Source organism: Microcaecilia unicolor, chromosome 13 (assembly GCF_901765095.1).
Source record: "Microcaecilia unicolor chromosome 13, aMicUni1.1, whole genome shotgun sequence".
Taxonomy (NCBI): Eukaryota; Metazoa; Chordata; class Amphibia; order Gymnophiona; family Siphonopidae; genus Microcaecilia; species Microcaecilia unicolor.
The window spans coordinates 46,545,574-46,569,622 of record NC_044043.1 but is presented as its reverse complement, the minus strand read 5'-3'; the positions used below and the strand labels follow the sequence as shown (position 1 = coordinate 46,569,622).

Sequence of the window (24,049 nt, the reverse complement as noted above, 5' to 3'; positions counted from 1 at the left end):
ATTGGTAGGTAACAGAATGATACTATTAAGGGAGAATTCACCAAATCTTTTAGTAGATGAAGTACTCCTTATGAGAGAGCTAACAACACAATAGGGGGGAGGTTAGGGATGGGAGGGTGGTAGGGGGGAGGGTTTACAATCGATGAATAGGTTAAATATGTAGACATGGACTTGAGAAACACAATACCAGACAATTTAATCTTTACATGTTATTGAGTTGGTCTCCGGACTCACCTGAGAATTGTGGACACTCGCAGGAGACTAATAATTTCACCTGGTGACAATAATTGCTACTAATACAAATATGGAGAATAGTTTAAGAGCAAATGTAAATGGCTGGTTGGAAGGTTGAATAAAAGTCTATATATTCAATTTAGTTTAAGTTAAATGGCTATTGGCAAATATGAGGGCTTCAGAGCTTAAGGGAGGGAAGGGGAGGGGAGGGGAGGGGGAGAGAGCAATCTTAAAAATAGATGATGACATGTAGATAGAAAGCACAGAACTTTTGTGTACACTGAGATTTCATGCATACAAGATGTGAAATGTATATGCTATGTATAGTCATCAATAAAAAATTGTTGAATTCTAAATGAAAAGATGCACTACAGTTAAGAGTTTGTGTTGTGTATTATTTTTCCAGAATGATTAGTACATATTTTACTCATAGAATTTCCTGAAGGAGGTAGGTCTTTAAGTCTTTTCTGAACTGCAAGTAGTTCGTGATGCTTCATATGACTATGGGAATTGAGTTCCATCATTTTGAGCACAGGTAGTTAAATCCCGCTGAATAGGTGGGCTTTGTATAGTATGTTTTTGCAGTTAGGCAGGTGACGTACTAGGTAACCGCTGGTTCCTGGGTTTGTATTTCTTGGTGATTGATCATGTCTAGCATGTAGTCTGCTGACAGTCCAAACAGTATTTTGAAGATGATTGTATTAGTTTTGAAAAATAGTCTGTCCTTGATCGGGAGCCAATGTAGCATTATGAGTACTGGGGTTGCTCTATCATATTTCGACTTTTTGAATATCAATATTACTGCTATGTTTTGGATGGTCTGCAACAATCGTAGTAGGTTTTCTTTGCAGCCTACATATACTACATTACAGTAGTCTAGTTGTGACAATATCAGCATCTGTACTATAAGATGGAATGAATGTCTGGGGAAATAGTCTCTGATTCTTCTCAGTTTCCATAGTGTTTTGAAGCTTTTTGATGTGATTGTAGCAACTCGGTCTTCAGGGGTCAGATGTTTGTCGAGAATTATTCCTAGTATTTTTATTTGTGTTTGGATTGTATAAGATTGTTAGTCTGTTATGAGGTTTTGTTAAGTGGTGGGATTGTGCTGACTGACTAGAACCAAGAGTTTGGTTTTGTCTCGGTTCAGTTTAAGTTTAACAGTTGTGCCCCAGTTTTCCATGAGGTCGAGTCCTTTTTTGACCTTATCCAGTATCTCTGTGATGCTGCTGTTGAAAGGTATGTAGATGGTGACATTGTCTGCATATATGAATGGGCTTAAAGTAAACCCATTTTTTTCTAGTTGTGTGCCAAGTGGAGCAATCAGGACATTGAATAATATTGGTGATATCGGAGACCCCTGAGGGACCTCGCATTCAGTGATCCAGGAGACTGAAAACTCATTGGACATCTTGACAAGATAGGATCTAGCTCTTAGAAAAACATTGAACCAGGCTGCTACTTCTCCAGTCATTCCTATGCAGTCAGGCAGGGTCGTTAGTATTGCGTGATCTACTAGGTTAAAGGCACTTGACATATCGAATTGTAGTAATAGTATTGACTGGCCTTGGCTTATTATTCTGAATTTTGTGATCAGGGTGGTTATGACTGTTTCATTGCTGTAGCATGGTCTGAAGCTTGATTTAGAGCTGTGAACGACTGATAGTCCATTAATTATTGTTCTACTAGTCCCTCCATTGTTTTGATCAGCAGTTATATTGATGCTACTGGTCTGTAATTAGTGAGTTCACTGATCTTTCTGGCAGTGTCTTTAGGAATTGGAGTGAGTATGATGTTGCCCTAGTCAGAGGGAAAATGTCTTTTTGAGAACATGTACCACTCTGGTGGGTTTTCCATCATGAAATTTGGGCAGCTGTCTAGTAGGCAATTGACATGTGCATATTTTTTGTCAGTAATGCTTTAACCAAGCTGGTTGTTGGTATCTTGAAGGAGGACCAGATTCTGTCTGCGTTGATGTATTCCTCGATTTCACATTCATGTAGGAAATCAATGAGTGTTGTTTGTGTTGCAGCTAGGTTTGATCTTATTATTATTTTTTCCTCAAAATATTGTGCGACTTCGTCTGCTGTTGGTGTTTTGTTTTCCAATAGTTTGTATATTTTTTTCGTGTTTATCTCTTCTGGGCGCATGTATGTGCTGTAGTATTCCACTTTGCTTTTTTATGATGTGTTTGTACTTGCTTATGGCTTTCCTCCATGTGGTTTTGTTCATGTCTGATCTGTTTTTGGACCATTTTCTTTCCAGTGTCCTGCACAATTTTTTTAAATCTCTAATCCTCATTGAACCAGGGGCATGGTTCTGGTTTCCTCTTTGTTTTCATTTTGAGTGGTGCTATTTCGTTTAGTATGTTTCCACTTAGTTCATCCTAGTTTCTCATGAAGTGAATGTTAATGGGTATTATGTTCGTTTGGTCATTCATCACTGTTGTCCACTTTTCCTCTGTTTAGGCAGTGTGTGGTGTCCTCGGTTCTCTGTTTTTATTGTTCTATTTCCATCAAAGTGTGAAGGTGAGTTTATGATCTGACCATGGCACCTCTGCCCAGTTATGATTCTCTATTATATGGTAGTTATTGGCTGAGAACCTGTAAGCTAGTATGTCTAATTGATGACCTTTTACATGAGATGAGGTGGCTGGTGCCATTTTGAAGTTTCTTTGGTTCAGGAAGTTTGTTAGAAGCCTGATGTTGGCATCATGTTGCTTGTCTAGGTGTAGATTGATATCACCTAGTAGAAAAACATTCATACATAATAACATAGTAAATGACGGCAGATAAAGATCTGTACGGTCCATCCAGTCTGCCCAACAAGATAAACTAATTTTACATGGTACATGATACTTTTTATGTGTACCCGAGTTTGATTTGTCCTTGCCTTTCTCAGGGCACAGACCATAGAAGTCTGCCCAGTACTGTACTTGTACTAAGTTCTGAAGCTAACATCGAAGCCCCTTAAAATTTACACTCCAGCCCATCCCAATCTATTCAGTCACGATCGAGAAGTTTGTGCAAATGTTTGATATGAAGTCCATGAAGTTGTCTTGGGTGTTGGACCATTTTCCAGGCGGGTGTTTTGATTTCTTGTAACTTCCGAAAGTAGAAAAAATTCCATGTAAAAAAAAAATATATACTACAAACCTGTGGATGCAAAGACTTATGCAAAAAGCATTTTCTGAAGATAAGCAAGTTAGAATAGTCTGACATGTGGGCAACGTCATCCCAACATAGCCCACACGGCAACACTCCCCAGTTTGTATACACAGACTTTTGAAAATGTTGTATTGTACAGGCAGACACATCTTCCTGCCTGCTACTATCATGTGAGACCTAGCCAGTTGCCATTTTTCTACAGAGCTAAATGGTTGCTCTGTCTTAGGGCTCCCCCTCAGCTCTTTGTAACTGTTTTTGCTGTGTGTGTCTGTGGTTTTTTTTTGGCGGGGGGGGGGGGGGGGGGGCGGGGGTTACCTTTACGGTATGTAAGTCCTGTCACATGTACAGTGGGAAGCAGTCACGAGCAGTCCCTATACAAGGGCATAACCCAGAAGATCTATCGAGAGTGGGGCACCACCTTGATAGATCTTTTTGCCAGTCAATATAACAGTGAAGTCCCTCAGTTCTGCTCCAGACTGTAATCATGCAGCAGATTAGCCTGAGACCCTTCCTTGTACATTGGGGGGAAGGGCTTATCTATGCACATCCTCCATTTCTTATAGTGAAAACTCTTCTGAAACTCAAACAGGATTGAGAGTCCATGATTCTGATTGTCCCCTACTGGCTAATGCAGATATGGTTACCTCCTTTGGAGCTTTCTTCAAGACATAAGTGGAGACTAGATTGTTTTTCAGTGCTAGTAACTCAGGATTAAGGATCCCTACTACCTTCAGTCCTTAGTCCTCACTGCTCAGATGTTGAGAGGGTAGTACTGGGTTCCTTCCGCTTGTCTCATAGTTTGTCTCATATCCTGTTGGCTTCCAGAATAGTTTGTTAGGATGCCTTTATGGTTTTAAATGGGATAGGTTTACTGTCTGGTGTGAGGGTAAGGCCCTAGATCTTTTTTCCTGTCCCACACAAAAACTGCTTGACTACCTTCTACATCTGTCAGAGTAAATGCTCAAGAACAGCTCTATTACAGTTCACCGTAATGCAACTGGTACATATCATCATCAGCTAGAAGGTAAAACCGTTTCTGCTAATCCTTTGTTTGCTTTATGTGGGGCTTGCTTCTATTGAAGCCTCCCATCAAGCCTCTCTGTGTCATGGGACCTCACCCAGCTGATGAAAGCTCATTTTGACTCACTTGATCTGGAAGGTTCCATTTTTTTGGTGTCAGTCAGTGAGCTCCAGACCAAAGTAGCTTATCCACCTTGCACAAAATAGCTTCTCTTTCTTGCATGTTGTAAGGCCAAAAGTTGTTATTCCCTACTTTTGTTAAAGGTAGCAACTGTTGCCTCAGACTTTTGTACAGCCTTTCATTTAGTTTATTTTATATTTGTTGCTAGATAAATATTTGACATGATATAATAAGCGGAACCTTTTCAGGAATTATCTTGTCACTTACAATTCACCATTTTTTCCCCTAAAGGCTACGTCATTAACATTGGAAGGTGGTCGATTGAAGAGAGTACCACAGCTAATCAGAAGCAAAGATTATGAAATAGTGCCAGAACCAGTTTGGAGGGCTCTCTACCACTGGTATGGGGCAAACTTGGCTTTACCCCGGCCGGTAAGTTCTGAATAATGCCAGTTAAATAATTCTTTCAAAAGCAATAACATTGACGTGCCTGAATTTGTATTTTTTTCCTGTAAAACTAATAGAGACTTACGCCTTCTTTCTAGTTTAGCTTTGGGAGTCCTAGTTGAGAGTGAAAATTTTGAGCATTAATGCTGTACACAGTACATTATCTGGCACACGATATATTAAGGGCCTTCTTTACTAAGCTGTTTAGTGTTAAAATAACAAATATGGAAAATGCAGTTTTAGAATATGAGATGGGCATGGACTGCACCTGGCAGTTAATGCAGAGGTTGCTAATGCAACAGATAATGTGGTGCAGCTAGCTAGACATTAGAGGTTTTACAGTTAACATGCATTAGATTCAAAACCTTTATGTATTTCAGTAGAGGCCTAAATACCAGTTCAATTTGCAAACAATTTATGCTACAGGGTGGCAGCGAATTCATCTTTTTATTTGGCAATCATGAAAACACACAAAGAGACTGTGCATAGTTAAAAGTGGGCTGTATTAGGAAACCTGCTATGCATTCTCACTGGAAAATACATTCAGTGAAGAATGGCTTTCAAAAATATTATTTATGGAAGGAAGGCTAATGCCAAAATTTACTACTACTTATCATTTCTATAGCGCTACTAGACGTACGCAGCGCTGTACACTTGAACATGAAGAGACAGTCCCTGCTTACAATCTAATTAGGACAGACAAACAGGTCAAACAAGAGATAAGGGAATATTAAAGTGAGGATGATAAAATAAGGGTTCTGAACTAGTGAATAAGGGTTAGGAGTTAAAAGCAGCATAAAAAAGGTGGGCTTTTAGCTTAGATTTGAAGATGGCCAGAGATGGGGCTTAACGTATCGGCTCAGGAAGTCTGTTCCAGGCATATGGTGCAGCAAGATAAAAGGAACGGAGTCTGGAGTTAGCGGTGGAGGAGAAGGGTGCAGATAAGAGAGATTTACCCAGTGAACGGAGTTCCCGGGGAGGAATGTAGGGAGAGATGAGAGTGGAATTTATAATGGTTATTTGTATGGGCCAGTGCAATTAAGTACAATAAAATGTAGAATTAAGAAATGAGTTTATCAATAACTTAGCATGAAAAAGAATGTAAATTCAGCAGCTCAACCACTGTACATAGTGAATGATCCATCTCATTTTATCTTACATTGATTTAAAAATTTATTTTCCTTTCAAAATGTACTGAGATGCATTCCATTTTGAAGATCATTAATTTAAAATAATATGTTATTTGGTAGATGCTGTAATATTATAATTTGTACTTTAAAAATTAACATTTTTCTGAGGACAAGCAAACGTATAATTATCACAGATGGGTAACGCGGTCTGCGTTGCTGATCCGGAGCTTGTAACAAGCTTAAAAATAGGTGTTTGGGTGCAAGACGTGCTCCATTGTGCATGTGCAAGTTCCTTTCCTCCTGCTGTGAGAGCACGGGACCAGCAGTTCTGTTTTTTTTTCTGTGGTGAGGAGAAGACACGTTCGTTATCCACTCCTCACAGCTGGTTCAGCTTTGGTCTTTTTGTGCTTTTTTTTAATACCTCTTTTGGGGTTTTCCTTATTTTATTCCTTTCCTATGTTGTTTTAGATTATTTTTGCCTTTTTTCTAAATTTTTTTTTGTTTTACCACGCTCACTAGGCTGTGGTTGGGTTCTTCTCTTTTTTGGTGCTCTTCTCTTTGTTTAGCACCATTGAGTTGTTTGGTTTGGCCATGGCTGTTTTTCCTTTCATGTCATTGAAGGTTCTCAGTGGCTTCAAGTGCTGCAAGTACCTGGCAAGATCCCAAAATAGTACAACATATTTTATGCTGCTTATTCTAGAAATAAGCAGTGGATTTTCCCCAAGTCCATTTTAATAATGGCCCATGGACTTTTCCTTTAGGAAGCTATCCAAACCTTTTTTAAACCCCGCTAAACTAACCGCTTTTAATACATTCTCTGGCAATGAATTCCAGAGTTTAAATACACGTTGAGTGAAGAAATATCTTCTCTGATTTGTTTTAAATTTACTACTTTGTATCTTCATTGCATGCCCCCTAGTCCTAGTATTTTTGGAAAGAGTAAACAATCGATTCATGTCTACCCTTTCCACTCCGCTCATTATTTTATAGACCTCTATCATATCTCCCCTCAGCCATCTTTTCTCCAAGCTGAAGAGCCCTAGGCGCTTTAGCCTTTCCTCAGAGGGAAATTGTCCCATCCCCTTTATCATTTTCGACGCCCTTCTCTGTATCTTTTCTAATTCCACTAGATCTTTGTTGTGATGTGGAGACCAGAATTGCGCACAGTATTCGAGGTGCAGTTGCACCATAGAGCAATACAAAGTCATTATAATGTCCTCATTTTTGTTTTCCATTCCTTTCCTAATAATACCTAACATTCTATTTGCTTTCTTAGCCGCCGCTGCACACTTGAGCAGAGGATTTCAATGTATCATCAACAATGACGCCTAGATCCCTTTCATGGTCAGTGACTCCTAATGTGGAACCTTGCATTACGTAGCTATAATTTGGGTTCCTCTTTCCCACATGTATCACTTTCGACTTGCTCACATTAAACATAATCTGCCATTTAGATGCCCAGTCTTGCAGATTAACAGCTTTGAATAACTTTGTGTTGTCAGCAAATTTAATTACCTCGTTAGTTACAACCATCTCTAGATCATTTATAAAAATGTTTAAAAGCAGTGGTCCCAACACAGACCCCTGGGGAACCCCACTATGTACCCTTCTCCATTGAGAATACTGACCATTTAACCCTACTCTCTGTTTTCTATCTTTTAACCAGTTTTTAATGCACAATAGAACACCATCTCCTATCCCATGACTCTCCAATTTCCTCTAGAGTCTTTCATGAGGTACTTTGTCAGATGACTTTTGAAAATCCAGATACACAATATTGACCGGCCCACCTTTACATGTTTGTTCACCCCTTCAAAGAAATGTAATAGATTGGTGAAGCAAGATTTTCTTTCACTAAATCCATGTTGGCTTTGTCTCATTAATCCATGCTTTTGAATATGCTGTGTAATTTTGTTCTTTACAATAGTCTCAACCATTTTGCCCGACACCGATGTCAGGCTCACCAGTCTATAATTTTCCGGATCACCTCTAGAACCTTTTTAAAAAATTGGCGTTGCGTTGGCTACCCTCCAGCCTTCTGGTACCATGCTTGATTTTAAAGATAAATTACATATAACAATAGTTCTACAAGTTCATTTTTCAATTCTATCAGTACTCTGAGATGAATACCATCTGGTCCTGGTGAATTGCTGCTCTTCAGTTTGTCAAATTGCACCATTTCTTCCTTCAGGTTTATAGAGATTTCATTCAGTTTCTCTGACTCATCACCTTTGAATACAATTGCTGGCACTGGTATCGCTCCCAAATCTTCCTCGGTGAAGACTGAAGCAAAGAATTCATTTAATCTCTCTGCTATAGCTTTGTCTTCCCTGATTGCCCCTTTTACCCATTGGTCATCTAGCAGTCCAGCCGATTTATTTTTTGCAAGCTTCCTACTTTTAATATATCTAAAAATATTTTTACTATGTGTTTTTGCCTCCAACACAATCTTTTTTTCAAAGTCCCCTTTTCCCTTCCTTATCAGCGCTTTGTATGTGTCTTGCCATTCTTTATGCTGTTTCTTATTATTTTCATTCGGATCCTTCCATTTTCTGAAGGATTTTTTTTTTTTTTTTTAGCTCTAATAGCTTCCTTTGCCTCACTTTTTAACCATGCTGGCTGTCGTTTGGTCTTCCTTCCTCCGTTTTTAATACACGGAATATATTTGCCTTGGGCTTCCAGGTTGGTATTTTTGAACAGCATCCATGCCTGGAGAATGTGAATTCAATAGTGAGTAATGATTTCTAAGTGAAATAGTGTGATAGGAAAATAGCCAAAGAATGCTAGGGTGCATAGGGAGAGACATAACTAGTAGAGGGAAGGAGATGATGGTGTCTTTGTGCAGGTTGTTGGTGAGGCCTTAACCGGAATGCTGAGTTCAGTTCTGGAGGCCCTACATCTGCAAGGCTATAAGTAAGCTAGAGGTGGTCCAGAGATAAGCAACCAAAATGGGGTGGAGTCTGCACTGAGATGAGACTAAAGGACACAAATATGTTTTCCCTAGAAGAGAGGAGACATGAAGGAATTAGTGGCTAGTTTTAAAACCCATTTATGCACATAAAACAGGGGTTTCTATTCAGAAAATTGCTATAAAATTGTCTGGTGCAGGAAAAGGTACGTGTGCAGTGCCAAATTGTGGATACTTTTACCCACAATCAATAGAAGTATGCCTGGGAATGTGGTGGGGTTTGGAATTACACATTCCAAAAATATAAATGTATAAATCTTTTTATTATATGCGAACTAAATAGCAGCTATGCATGCAGTTCGGTGGCACACACTTCCCTTTGAAAACTGGTATAATTAGTATGCATACTTGCTGCACATGTTGGATGGTCAGTTGCAAAACTGTTCTCTTAGACAGTTTTCAAACTATCTACATAGTTGCAAAGTAGATGGAAAATTTTAGCACAATACTTTGCACTAATTTTCAAAGAAAAAGTATTGTATTTCCTTATCCAGCAAGACCAGTCCAAATCTATGGGTTATGTCCCCTATCAGGAGATGGAGGCAGAGACTTGAAGATTCCAGTGATATTAATATAAATGCAGCCGAAAACATTCCAGTATTTCTCTGCTTCCAGCAGATGGTACAGCTGGACTGGTGCAGCAGTTTCTTTATTTTTTTCAGCTTTTGGGCCAGACTGTCTGAACCTCGGACTACAGTCCTTGGCTCTTTGGTTGAAGATCTTGCAAAGGGACTCCCTTGCAGGATCTGAGGCATGGGCAGACTGCTGGGTGAGGTAAAAGAGGGCTCCTAGTTCCTCCTCAGCAGTCTTAGATAGGCATTCTTAGGGTTCCAAGGGATTGGCCAGTAGGAACTTGTCCCAGGTGTTGGGTCCTGGGGGCCCCAGGGACCTCTAGTCACCAAACACACCAGCCACAGTCCCCAGAGGTGACGAGAGCTGCTTTCCCATCTAGGGTTCCTCTGACCTCCTTGGTGGAGGATATTTGGGGTGGTGAATGAGTTTTTCCAGGAGTTGGTAGCGCACTTGTTTCATCAAGAGGAGTTGTCTTTCCTCATTGGCGGTCCTTGCAATTCCCTTGGTATTGGCACATTGGAGGGTCTAACAGGGGTCTGAAGGGTTTCTTTTCACAAGACTCTTTTGTGTTTGGTGGTTGCAGAATGAGAGGTCCTAGTCTTGGTTCTTACAGGGAGAAGGTTTATAAACAAGGTTATCCCTTTCCTCCGGATGACTTAGGGAGGTTGTTCAAAGTCCCTAAGTGGACTTTTCTGAGGACAAGCAGGCTGCTAGTTCTCACATGTGGGTCGAAGTCTGCGTTGTCCCGGGAACCGGCATTTTGCAAGCAAAATATTTTAAAAAAAGTCTTGCCAGAGTCTTCTGGTGCGTGTGCAGTGCACAGCGCACATGCGTGGACCGATTTCCCGCCTGTCGCGTGAATGCATTCCTCAGTTATTTTTTCTCCATGTTGAGGTGCGGTCGAGTTTTCTCTCCGCTCCTCTCAGGCCCGGAAAAGAGGCTCATCCGTTTTGTGGCTTTTGCCTAATTTCTTTTCTTTTTTTTAATAGAAATTTACACTTCAAAAAAAACAAACTTCCCGCAGTTTTCTTTATTTTTTGCCCTTTTAAAGTTTCCTTTGTTTTTTGACGTGGCCAGCTTAGGCTGCACAGTTGGGTCTTTTAAGTTCGCCAAAGCCGTTTTTCCTTCCATGTCATCGAAGACACCCAGCGGCTTCAAACATACTCGGTGCAACCGGACCATCTCAGATACCGATACCCAGGCCTGGTGTATCCAGTGTCTTGGGCCCGACCATAGCCCAGCCGCTTGTAATCTGTGTCTTCGCGTGAAGAAATGGACCCAACCATATCGAGAAGCCCAACGAGAGAAGCTTTTTGGGACTCGGTCTGGTCCTTCGTCATCGACATTGAGGGATGCGTCGACGTCGGCAGTGAAGGTAATGACTGCGTAACGACCAACTCGTGCTGGGAGCAGTGAGGCATCGAGTGGGTCTCCACCTGTCTCGAGGCCTCCTGTTATGCAGACCCCCTGGGACCGACCTTTGTCGAACCCAGCTCTGAGGAGACGAGGATTCCACGTCTTTCTCATCACTACCGAGGAGTCTCGATGACAGGCGTCAAGCGAAGGTGAAGAAGCATTGTCATTGTTCTTTTTCGACAAACGGTGCCGGGAGCTCTGGGGCATGGAGGGATTCAGCACCCAAGAAGCATCGGCGCCGAGAGGATCACTCTCCCTCTATTTAGGAGATACCGATGCATCGGTCTAGCAGCCTGGTACCTGCTCCCGAGCCTCAACAGATTCTGTCACCGGCTCCTTCTCCGATGGCGGCTCTCAACAAGCGCATCAGGGCCCTGCTTACAGAGCTTCTGGAAGGGTTGCTGCGCCAGTCTGCTTCAGTTTCGGGGGTGCTCGCACCTTCCGTACCATCTGCTGCAGTGGTAACTGGCCCTTCGCCTGTGATGAGGTCCTCGACCTCGGTGCCGCCTGCGGCATTGGTGTCAGCTGCCACCCAGGTCAACTCCCCTTCGACGTCAGTGGAGGAAGCTTCACCGGTCCAGGCGGGCGTCGACTTCTTGGCACTGGCGTCGACGCAGGCTCAGTTTCGGACTGCTCTGAGGGATGTCTTGTCCAATACTGAAGATGAACGTTTGTGGGAGGAAGAGGAAGATCCCAGGTACTTTTCTTCTGATGAGTCCTATGGGATTCCTTCTGAATCTTCCCCCTCCACCAGAAAGGAGACTTTCTCCACTGGAGAGTCTATCCTTTACCTCCTTTGTCTGGGAAATGGCTGTGGCTATTCCCTTCACTAGGGAGGTTGAGGATGAGCCCAGGGCTGAGATGCTCGAGGTCCCGGATTATCCTTCTCCACCTAGAGAGGCTGCAATGGCTCCTTTGCATAATGTCCTGAAGGAATCCTTATGCGAAATTGGTCGTTCCCTCTGTCTAGTCCCGTGATCCTGAAAAGGACTGAATCCCAATATCAGATCCACGGGGTACCTGGAATGATGAAGTCTCAGCTACCTCACAATTCCATGGTGGTGGACTCCGCTCTCAAAAGAGCCAAGAGTACTAGGGACTATGCCTCGGCACCCCCAGGCAGAGAATCTAGAACCTTGGACTCTTTTGGGAGGAAGGTGTATCAGGCCGCTATGCTCGCTGCTGAGATCCAAACATACCAGCTCTTCACGAGTATCCACTTGCGGAACTCGGTGAGGCAATTGTCTAGCTTGGTTGATGCACTCCCTCCAGAACAAGCTGTGCCTTTTTGCCAGGTGGTCAGGCAGCAGAAGGCGTGTCAAAAATTCCTGGCCAGGGGTACGTTCAACACTTACCAGATCAGAGACATGCAGACTGTCATGGCTGCATGTCTGTGACCTGGATCATTCGGTCTAGCAGCAGATGGCGGATGTTCCTTGCCGGGGGGATAACCTTTTTGGTGAGAAAGTAGAGGATCTAGTTGACCAGCTCAGGAAGCACAATGATGCTATGGATTCTCTCTCCCGCCGGGCGTCTTCTGCTACTGCCTCCTCATCTAGGAGGTTTTTTGGAGGGAAGAGGAATGCTCCCTATTCCTATGCTAGGCATAGGTACACTCCTGCTTCTTGGCAGCCTGTCCAGGCTCAGTCCCAGTGCGCTCGTTCTCGTCAACAGCGTGCACCTAAAGCATCTGTGGCTCTCCAGCAAAAGCAAGGGACGGGCTTTTGACTGGCTCCAGTTTAGCATAGCCTCAGTAAAAGTATCCGTGCCGGACGACTTGCCGGTTGGGGGGAAGTTGATCATTTTTCACCAAAGGTGGCCTCTTATAACCTTCGACAGGTGGGTTCTTCAAATAGTCCGGCCAGGATACACCCTCAATCTGGAATCCAAGCCTCCAAATTGTCCACCGGGAGCTCATTCTTACAGTTCCCACCACAAGCAGGTACTTGCAGAGGAACTCTCTGCCCTTCTGAAGGCCCAAGTGGTCAAACCTGTTCCACCAGGGGAACAAGGGCTGGGATTCTATTCCAGGTACTTTCTTGTGCAAAAGAAAACAGTGGGGATGTGTCCCATCCTAGACCTAAGGGCCCTGAACAAATTTCTTGTCCGAGAAACGTTTAGGATGGTTTTCCTAGGCACCCTTCTTCCCATGATTCAGGAAAACGATTGGCTATGCTCTCTGGGCTTAAAGGATGCTTACACACACATCTCGATACTTGCAGCTCACAGGAAGTATCTTCGATTTCAGCTGGGAACACAGCACTTTCAGTACCGTGTGCTGCCTTTTGGCCTGGCATCTGCGCCCAGAGTGTTTACCAAATGCCTAGCTGTAGTTGCAGCATCACTATGCAGACTGGGAGTGCACGTGTCTCCTTATCTCAACGATTGGCTGGTGAAGAGCACCTCGAAGGAGGGTGCTGTGGAGTCCATGCGAATGACTATTCGGGTGCTAGAGCTACTGGGGTTCGTCATAAATTATCCGAAGTCCCATCTCACCCTAGTCCAAGCATTGGAATTCATTGGAGCCCTGTTGACCACTCAGACAGCTCGAGCTTATCTTCCCAAGGCAAGGGTGGACAGTCTTCTGTCCCTGGTGTCCATGGTTCGAGTGTCTCAGCAGGTCACGACTCGGCAGATGTTGAGACTCCTGGGGCACATGGCCTCCACAGTTCATGTAACGCCCATGGCATGTCTACATATGAGATCAGCTCAATGGACCCTAGCTTTCCAGTGATTTCAAGCTGCAGGGGATCTAGAGGATGTCATCCAACTGTTCACCAGTTTTTGGAATTATCTCCACTGGTGAACAATTCGATCCAATTTGACCATGGGACGACCATTCCAAGTTCCTCAGCCACGAAAAGTGCTGATGACGGATGTATCTCTCCTGGGGTGGGGAGCTCATGTAGATGGGCTCCACACTCAGGGAGCCTGGTCCTTTCAGCAAAAAGGTCTGCAGATCAACCTCCTGGAATTAAGAGCGATCTGGAGCGCTCTAAAGGCTTTTAAGATTGGCTGTCCAACCAAGTAATCTTAATTCAGACAGACAATCAGGTTGCCATGTACTACACCAGCAAGCAGGGGGGCACCGGATCTCACCCTCTGTGTCAGGAAGCTGTCCATATGTGGCTTTGGGCTTGCAGTCACGGCATGTTTCTCCAAGCCACTTATCTGGCAGGCGTAAACAACAGTCTGGCCAACAGGTTGAGCAGGGTAATGCAACCTCACGAATAGTCACTGAACATGGGCGTAGTCCGCAAAATCTTCCGAGCGTGGGGCACCCCCTCGGTAGATCTTTTTGCCACTCAGATCAATCACAAGGTCCCTCAGTTCTGTTCCAAACTTCAGGCCCACGATAGACTAGCGTCAGATGCCTTTCTCCTACATTGAGGGACAGGCCTTCTGTATGGGTATCCTCCCATACCTCTAGTAGGGAAGACTTTTTGCTGAAACTCAAACAAGACTGCGGAACCATGATCCTGATTGCACCCTTCTGGCCGCGTCAGAGTTGGTTCCCTCTTTTTCTGGAGTTGTCCTCCGAAGAACCGTGGAGATTGGACTGTTTTCCAACCCTCATCACTCAAGATGAGTGGTTGCTTCTACATCCCAACCTCCAGTCTCTGGCTCTCAAGGCCTGGATGTTGAGAGCTTAGAATTCGCCTCCTTGGGTCTTTCAGAGGGTGTCTCCCGAGTCTTGCTTGCTTCCAGGAAAGATTCCACGAAGAGGTGTTACTCTTTCAAATGGAGGAGGTTTGCCGTCTGGTGTGACAGGAAGGCCCTAGATCCTCTTTCTTGTCCTACACAAACCCTGCTTGAATACCTTCTACATTTGTCAGAGTCTGGTCTCAAGACCAACTCTGTAAGAGTTCACCTTAGTGCGATTAGTGCTTATCATCGCTGTGTAGAGGGTAAGCCTGTCTCTGGACAGCCTTTAGTTGTTCGCTTCATGAGAGGTTTGCTTTTGTCAAAGCCCCCTGTCAAACCTCCACCAGTGTCATGGAATTTCAACGTCGTTCTCACCCAGCTGATGAAAGCTCCTTTTGAGCCACTGAATTCCTGCCATCTGATGTACTTGACCTGGAAGGTCGGTGGCTGTTACTTCAGCTTGTAGAGTCAGTGAGCTTCAAGCCTTGGTAGTGCATGCACCTTATATCAAGTTCCATCACAACAGACTAGTCCTCCGCATGCACCCTAAGTTCCTGCCAAAGGTGGTGTCGGAGTTCCATCTGAACCAGTCAATTGTCTTGCCAACTTTCTTTCCCCGTCCTCATACCTGCCCTTGCGAAAGCAGTTTGCACACCTTGGACTGCAAGAGAGCATTGGCCTTTTACGTGGAGCGGACAGTGCCCTTTAGACAGTCCGCCCAGTTGTTTGTTTCTTTTGATCCCAACAGGAGGGGAGTCGCCATCAGAAAATGCACAATCTCTAATTGGCTAGCATATTGCATTTCCTTCACTTATGGCCAATCTGGGCTGTCTTTAGAGGGCCATGTCACTGCTCATAATGTTAGAGCCATGACTGCGTCAGTGGCTCACTTAAAGTCAACCTCCATTGAGGAGATTTGCAAGGCTGCATCGTGGTCATCAGTCCACATATTCACATCTCACTACTGCCTTCAACAGGATACCCGACGCAACAGTCGGTTTGGGTAGTCGGTGCTGCAGAATCTGTTCGGGGTTTAGAATCCAATTCCACCCCCCTAGACCCATTTTTGTTCTGTTCCAGGCTGCACTCTCAGTTAGTTGTTTATGGTTTCAGGTCAATCTCTGTTATGTCCTCTCCGTTGTGAGGCCCAATTGACCAATGTTCATTGTTTTGAGTGAGCCTGGTTGCTAGGGATACCCCACATGTGAGAACAAGCAGCCTGCTTGTCCTTGGAGAAAGCGAAGATACATACCTGTTGCAGGTATTCTCCTAGGACAGCAGGCTGATTGTTCTCATAAACCCGCCCACCTCCTTTTTGGAGTTGTTATTGTTTCTTTTTATGCTTTTGATTTAACTGAGGAACGTGTTCATGCGACGGGCGGGAAATCGATCTGTGCATGTGCGGTGCGCGCTGCACGTGCACCAGAAGACTCTGGCAAGACATTTTTAATATTTTGCTTTCAAAATGCTGGTTCCTGGGCCGACGCGGACGTTGACCCACATGTGAGAACAATCAGTCTCCTGTCCTCGGAGAATACCTGCTACAGGTATGTATCTTCACTATTCTGAAGACAGCAGTCTCCAAGATCACCATTCCAGTGAAGGGTGCTTTAGCAGTTAAGGAATTGTAGATCATGTTGCTTCTTAAACACCTCTTCGCCTTCTTGGGGCACAGGCAGTGATCTGGGTGATTTTGGATCCAGTAGGTTTCCCTGTTGTCAGATGTGGCCCTTTTGGAGTCAGGGGGCTTTTGTGGCAGGCGTATTGTACTACTTTGTTCACATCTGTTTGCACTTGCTGGCCTTGGGTATAGTAGGTCATAGATGAATGTGTCTTAGAAATTAGTCAGCTCATGTTGCCTCTAAGTGCATCTTAGCAAACTTCATGACCATCTGTTCATTGGTGAGGATCTGGAGCAGATTAAGGACCTGGGGGAAGTTAGGCCTCAGCAACTCCAAGAAGACAGAGCGCAGTCTTCTAGGATGTTTGCAAAGAGGATTTATTTTGTTGTCCCCAAGAATTAGGGGAAGAGGACCTTTTGGCCAATTTTGGATCTCAAGGGAGTTCATACTTCCTTGAGAGTCCCACATTTCTGGATTGAGACTGTTTGGTGGCGATTTTTGTGTAAGGGGAACACTTTCAGTTCAGAGTGCTCCCATTTAGCCTGAGCAAAACCCTTGGACCTTTACTAGGTTAATTGTTGTGATTGCTGCATTTCTTTGCAAGGAGGGAGATTGAAGTGCATCCCTACCTCAATGATTGGCAGATTCTTGGTGATTCAGAGCAGGAGTCCTGGAGTATGGCAACTTGGGTATTCTATTCCTGCAGAGTCTCAGCTGGATGGAGAACTATAGCAAGAGTCACTTGGAACCAATTCAGTTCTTTGAGTATCTGGAGGTCAGTTTTTGACAAGCTTGAGTGAGCAAGCTTCAGTCCCAGCTCCAGACTTTCTGTACATTCCCTCTGCAGTTTCTGTACATTCCCAGCTCCAGGAGCTTGGGATTACCTGAACTTGCTCAGTTTTATGTCAGCATCCCTAGAGGTTGGAATCTCAATGTCATTCTCACTAAGTTAATGAATTCTCTTTTTCAGCCACTTGTCTCCTGTCCTCTGAAATATCTGACCTGGAAAGTTGTGTTTTTGGTGGCGGTCACTTCAGCTCGCAGTCAGTGAGCTTCAGGCCCTAGTAACTGATCTACTTTACATAAAAATGTCATCACAACAAAATAGTTCTTCGCACTCATCCTAAGTTCTTCCTAAGGTGGTGTCAGAGTTCCATCTTAGCCAATCAGTTATACTGCCAACATTTTTCCCCAAACCTGATGATTCATCCTGGTGAAAGCGCACTGCATACCTTAGACTGCAATCAAGCTTTAGCCTTCTGTTTGGAGTGGACTAAAGCCCATAGACAATCCAGCCATCTTTTTGTTTCTTTTGATCCAAACAGGAAGAGGGTGGTCATTGTTGCCACGATTTGGGTTTCTGCCAGGTACTTGTGACCTGGCTTGGCCATTGTTGGAAACAGGATGCTAGATTAGATTGACCATTGGTCTGACCCAGTATGGCTACTCTAATGTTCTAACCCCTATTTTTCCATATGGACATTGTTTCTGTATTTGCAAATTTGCGGTTCACAATCAGGCATATTTTCAAAGCACTTAGCCTTCCAAGGTTCCATAGAAACCTATGGAACTTTGGAAGGCTAAGTGCTTTGAAAATATGCCTGACTGTCTTTTATGAACCATACCATCACAAATAGTGAGAACGCATTGTACATTACAGCCGGTTTGGTCAGACAGTCCTGCAGAATTTTAATGTGTATGGAATCCAACTCCACACTCCTAACCCCAATTTTGTTCTGTTCTGGGCTGTACCTTTACAACCAGATTTTATATAATTTCAGGTTAATTGACTTCAAGGCCTCAACGTTTCAATTCCCTATTGTTCACACTTTGTTTTTTTCAGTGAGCCTGGTAGCTAGTGATTCCCACATGTGAGAATACAACTGGCCTACTTGTCCTTGGAAAAATTAAAGTTACTTACCTGTAGCAGGTGTTCTCTGAGGATTTCAGGCCAAGTATTCTCACATACCCTCTGTTCCACCACCCCTAGGAGTTGTCATCTTCAGCTATATCATTTGACTGATGGCACTCGCTCTTTGGGCAAGATGGCACCCACTCATGAATGGTGGCATGCTGCTAGAACTTTCTTTAGCTAATACACGCTAGGCAGCATCTGTGCCAGGCTCCATTGGATGATTTCACTCACGTGTGAGAATACTTGACCTGCTTTTCTCAAAGTATGACTGCTACAGGTGAGTAACTTCACTTTGTTAGCCTTGTCTCGTTCCCGTTTGATGGATCTTTGTGAAAGATCTCATTCTTAAAGTAGTTTTCCTCGTGGCTAACTCTTTGGCTAGAAGGATTTCATAGCTGCAGGTGCTCTGTATATTGTTTCCTGTTTTTTGCTGAAAGTGGTTTCTCCTTTTCATCTGAACCAGAGAGTTTCTCTCCCTGTTTTTCTGAGGTCCTTGGTGTTGGGACCATCATAAACACTCTATGAGCTTGGGCATTCTTGGGATGCTTTTTCACTACCTGGACATCACTAATCTTTTTCAGATGCCAGTTCTTTTTTGCTCTCTTATTGTCCTCATAAGGAATGCGTGGACTTGAAGCTTTTGATTGCATACTGGATTAGGCAGACTATTGAGTCAGCCTATATTCAGTGAAGAAAAAAAGTTCTTAGGGCTCACTCTATCAGATTTCAGGCTGTGTTTTGAGCTAAGGCAGGAGCTGTTGCCCCGGGAGACTTTTGCACGGGCACAATATGATGATTCCTTCATTTTTTTGTCAAACTTTTATAAGCTTGATGATTGAGCTAGATGGGACAGTGCCTTTGGGATGGTGTTGTCTTCCTCCTTTCCTGTGTGTTAAAAGCTTTGGTACATCCCATAGTTTTAGATTGGTCTAACAAGATGATAAGGTATGTGAAATTTGTTTTACATTTTTACTTTCTTTCCTCAAGTCCTGCTAGACCAGCCCAGGGACCCGCCCCATACATCAGAGGAATTCTCTAGATTCCTGGGTCCAAGGGATGCCACCTGTCTGCATATAGTCAGATTTACAAAGGTAGCCCTATAGGGCCTCTATTCTGGATTCATTTTGGTTCTCTTGCTTTTTCTTAATTGTTATGTCTTTAGCATTACTGTTGATGCCATCAGAATCTTCAATCTCTGTTTCCATCTGGTGATAGGGGTGCATAACTCATAGGTCTGGACTAGCCTAAAGGAAAGGATATTAACAGATGAGAAAAAATGTCACCACTTTTACTTTGAAAATTATCAATGAAAGAAGTATTCCATACAATTACTTCTTTAAAATATGTGTACTTTTGAAAATATTAGGGTGCATGTGTTGTTTTAGTCCCTGCCCCAGCTGTACTACCAGTAACACCTCCCTAAATGTAAGCAAATGTATGTGCATACAGAGTGAACAATTTTCAGATGGCTGGTTTACCTGGGCAATGCACTTTTTACCCAAAGAGTCCATTTTGAACGTTGCCCTCCTTAATGCCTGAAACGTATTATCTACTGAATGAATTAATTTAGTTCTAATGTTCCAAAACAGATTACAAAGTGGTTCCAATAAACATCACTGTAGACCACATAAGTACTTCTGAATAACAACCTGACACTATTTATCTTTAAATAATCCTGTATGCTTAGAAAGATGTATTACATTTTTAAAATATTGTTTTTGGTAGGTGATCAAAAACAGCACAAATAATCTCCCAGAGCTGGAGTTGTTTCCCCGGTATCTGCTCTTTCTGAGGCAGCAGCCTGCAACTCGAACACAGCAGTCCAACATCTGGGTGAATATGGGTATGATGCGCCTGAGAATGTTTCCTCAGCATTTGCCCAGAGGTAATGTAAGAATGCAGCAAGAATGAAATCATGTGGTTCTGTTGCAAGGAAGAGCTGCTGCTCTTGTGCTTTTGCTTCCTTAGTTCTGCTTACCTGCAGCATTGGGAAACGGTAAAGCTCCGGGGCTTGCACCTAAGGTTCTGCACATGAGCTGTAGTACAGAATAAAAATTAATAATTTAATTACAATTAATCCTATATAATAAAATGCACCTCCAACATTCTGAAGCTGACTGCATGGCTGAGGCATTCCTGCTCTCTGTATCCATTTCCTGAATTGACATCACGTACTTCCGGGTTCGTCACAAGCAGAAGTGACCAACCACACGAGGTTTCTCGGCTTCAGAATGTTGGAGGTGCATTCTATTAAATAGGATTGGTCAGTTCCTTGAAGCACAGCCAGAGCTCAGCGTCCTGCACAGACACCAGAGAGAGGGGGGGGCCTGACACCAGAGAGAGGGAGGGAGGGGGGCCTGACACCAGAGAGGGGGGGGGGAGGTATCTGTCACACACACACTCTCTCTCTCTCCCTCTCTCTCACACACTCTCTCTCTCACACAGTCAATGTCTTTCTCTCTCTCTCTCTCACACAGTCAATGTCTTTCTCTCTCTCACTCTCACACATTCTATGTCACACACTGTATCACATTCACTCTCTATGTGTCACACAGTCACTCACACACTCTCTTGGTCTCATACACTCAGTCTCAGAGAGTCTGTGTCTCACACATACTCTCTCTCTCACACACACTGTATCTGTGTGAAACACACTTTCTCTCTCACACACACTGTATCTGTGTGAAACAAACTTGCACACACTCTCATTCTTACACACACACTCTCTCTCTCTCACAGACGCACTTGCACCCAGACTCACTCTCTCTCTCTCTCTCACACACTCGCACATTCACCCTCTGTCTCACACACAGTCACTCTCACATACACTCTCACAAACATACACACTCCGAGGAAAACCTTGTGTCAGAAATGGGCCTTTTTTTACTAGTGTTTAAATATTTTTCAAAAATATGTCATCATAAGAGGTGAATGGAGGAAAGACCAGACCAAGAAAATACAGTTAGGATCAAGAATGTCACGGGCTTTTGGTACACATTGAGAATAAATGTATTGAAAAGGAAACAGACAGGAGCAGTTTATCAGCATCGTAGATGCATTGCACATATGGGGGTAATTTTATAACAGGATGCCCTATGTGAGGTCCAAAAAAAGCAGCTAGTTTATATAGATAATATGTATTTTCATAAAATACAGTCCCAGAACCAGCCCCAAGAGAATATAAATGTCCATGCACAAAATTACAGCTGATCTTCGAAAGGTGTAAATGTGTACATGTATTCATCAAAAACATTTCCACAACCAAAAATGACAAAATCCATGTACTACAACAAATGATAACTATTACAAAAAAGTGTTATATGCAAAAAATTAAACAAGTCATACTACACCATTCAGGAAGGAAAAAGGCCTCAAAGAGCTCCAAGATACTCTACAATCTAACGGAGCTAAAACAGATCTTTATGATCTTCCCTTCATCGGCCAAAAAAACCTTCAAAAATACATTAGACTTCCTGCTCCTTATGTTTGTAAACGTTTTCTTAGAATTATATGTGTTTTCCTTATGAATCTATCATATATGGAAAAATAATAGGAAGCACTTGATATAAGTACCAGCACCACCAAAATTAAACCTACCCATCTCGGAAACCTTGAAAATTCTCAGAGTAACTATTGACCGGCACCTAACGCTTGAGAACCACGCGAAAAACACAACCAAAAAGATGTTACAATCAATGTGGAAATTGAAAAGAGTACGACCATTCTTCCTGAGGACAGTCTTCCGTAATCTGGTACAATCATTAGTACTCAGCCATCTAGATTACTGCAACTCACTTTACGCTGGCTGCAAAGAGCAAATACTCAAAAAAACTCCAAACAGCCCAAAACACGGCAGCCAGACTCATATTTGGAAAACCAAAATACGAGAGTGCAAAACCCCTACGAGAGAAGCTACATTGGCTCCCAATCAAAGAACGCATCACGTTCAAAGTATGCACACTAGTACATAAGATCATCCATGGCGACGCTCCAGCCTATATGTGAGACCTGATAGACCTACCACCCAGGAATGCTAAAAAATCTTCTCGCACATTCCTCAATCTCCATTTCCCCAGTTGTAAAGGTCTAAAGTACAAACTAATGCACGCATCAACCTTTTCTTATATGAGTGCACAACTCTGGAACGAACTGCCACGCAATCTGAAAGTGGTTTACAAACTGACTAATTTCCGGAAACTGCTAAAGACCCATCTCTTCGACAAGACCTATCACAAAGACCAAGACATCTGAATTTCTCACATATACCGTGAATGTAAAATACTACCTTCTGTTTTTTCTTTTTCCTACTATTATGTATCACATTACCATGCAACCCAATTCCTTTTGTAACACCAAATGTCTTCTCTCCTCATATTTCCACTATCCATGACTTATTGTAAGCCACATTGAGCCTGCAAAGAGGTGGGAAAATGTGGGATACAAATGCAATAAATAAATAAATAATACTCAACAGTGGACTGCGTTGCCCAATCAAGTGTTCTGCTGTACAGTCTTCACCCTCCAGCTCCGAGCCGACGGTGGCCAGCGTTTCGCACTGCTGCTTCAGGGTCTCGGTGCCAGGGCTGTAGTTGGGATAGACACAGCTCAACTAGGCAACGTTCTACTCGTCAACTTTTACAGAGGTGGTCACGTGATGCTGTGAGCAGGCAAGACATGTTAGCCTGATCTGCTCAGTGTTGCCCATGGAATCTGCCCTGATCAGCTTCTTTTTGGTGGTTTTGGCACCTCTAGTGTTGCCTGTCAACTCCTATAGATTATATGGACAACTTTTTAGTAAAATTGTGAGACGGTATGGAATGCAAACCCCCAAAAGAAAAATTACAAGGATCGCGTGCAAGCTGCTGATGACAAAATGCTGGGCCCAGAGCTTGTACTGGCAGACACCCCTACAGCAGCATGGATGGAAGACATTATCTCATGTGAGCCCTGGATCCCCGCCAGCTACTGGAACCGTTAACCTCCGTGCAACAGCTGTTAACTAAGATCTCTACAAGGACTGGGGAGCTTGAGGTCCGAGTTTCCAATTTGGAAAACACCTTATCCACCCAACCCTCTTCCTGTGAAACTGTCATTGGAATGCTTTGGTGTTTCACTTATATATACTATTATTTATCAGCATTTGCTTATTTCTGATCTGAAGAAGAAGAGTTACCTTCGAAAGCTAATCAAAAAATGTATTAAATTAGTCCAATAAAAAAAGTTTCATCTTATTTTCTTTTCTATGTTTTGTTTTATTTCTATTTATTATCTTTAAACGTGGACTAACACGGCTAAGTCATCTCTCTACTGATAAATCGATAAATTTGAAACAATTGCAGTTAGAAAGATGGGAGGTTTTTCTGGCTTGTGACGAGGCTTCTCAGTGAAAGGATCTGGGTCCAGTGACTGATGACTTCAGAAGCTCAGTCTGACTTTTTTTCCTCCCATCTTTTACTATTTTGTTTAAAATATGAAATATAAAATATTATCTGTGACTCTTTAAGTCAGTTTGAAGGTTGTGGTCCTTCAGCATACAATGTACTAGAATAGCTATTGGTGTCATAGGGGTCTCTGTATACTTAATTGGACTAAAGATGTATGATTTGGAGCTGTAATAAATTTTCTGAGTTGGATGATGTCCTGGGTTTCCAGAAGCAATGAGTATAACAAAATTATGCATAGAGACAGACATTTGTAGAGTAAAGGGTGTTTCATCTAAGTAAGCTTGCTACAAGTATACAGCACTGTCCAAGAATACTATAGAGCAACTGCTGTGGGATATAAGATTTAG

General features: G+C 43.1%; 1 protein-coding gene across 2 annotated transcripts in view; it reads left to right on the top strand.

Moving 5' to 3' along the window:
• The window catches only part of USP32 (ubiquitin specific peptidase 32), a 389,293-nt gene that overhangs the window by 251,851 nt on the left and 113,393 nt on the right, over positions 1-24,049 (top strand). Inside the window, exons 15-16 of one of the 2 annotated variants that reach the window (XM_030222074.1) lie at positions 4,834-4,974; positions 19,984-20,101. In XM_030222074.1, coding sequence (XP_030077934.1) covers positions 4,834-4,974; positions 19,984-20,101 — 259 coding nt within the window. Of the gene's footprint in view, positions 1-4,833; positions 4,975-19,983; positions 20,144-24,049 lie in introns of both variants that reach the window. The other variant, XM_030222073.1, reaches the window with a different exon arrangement.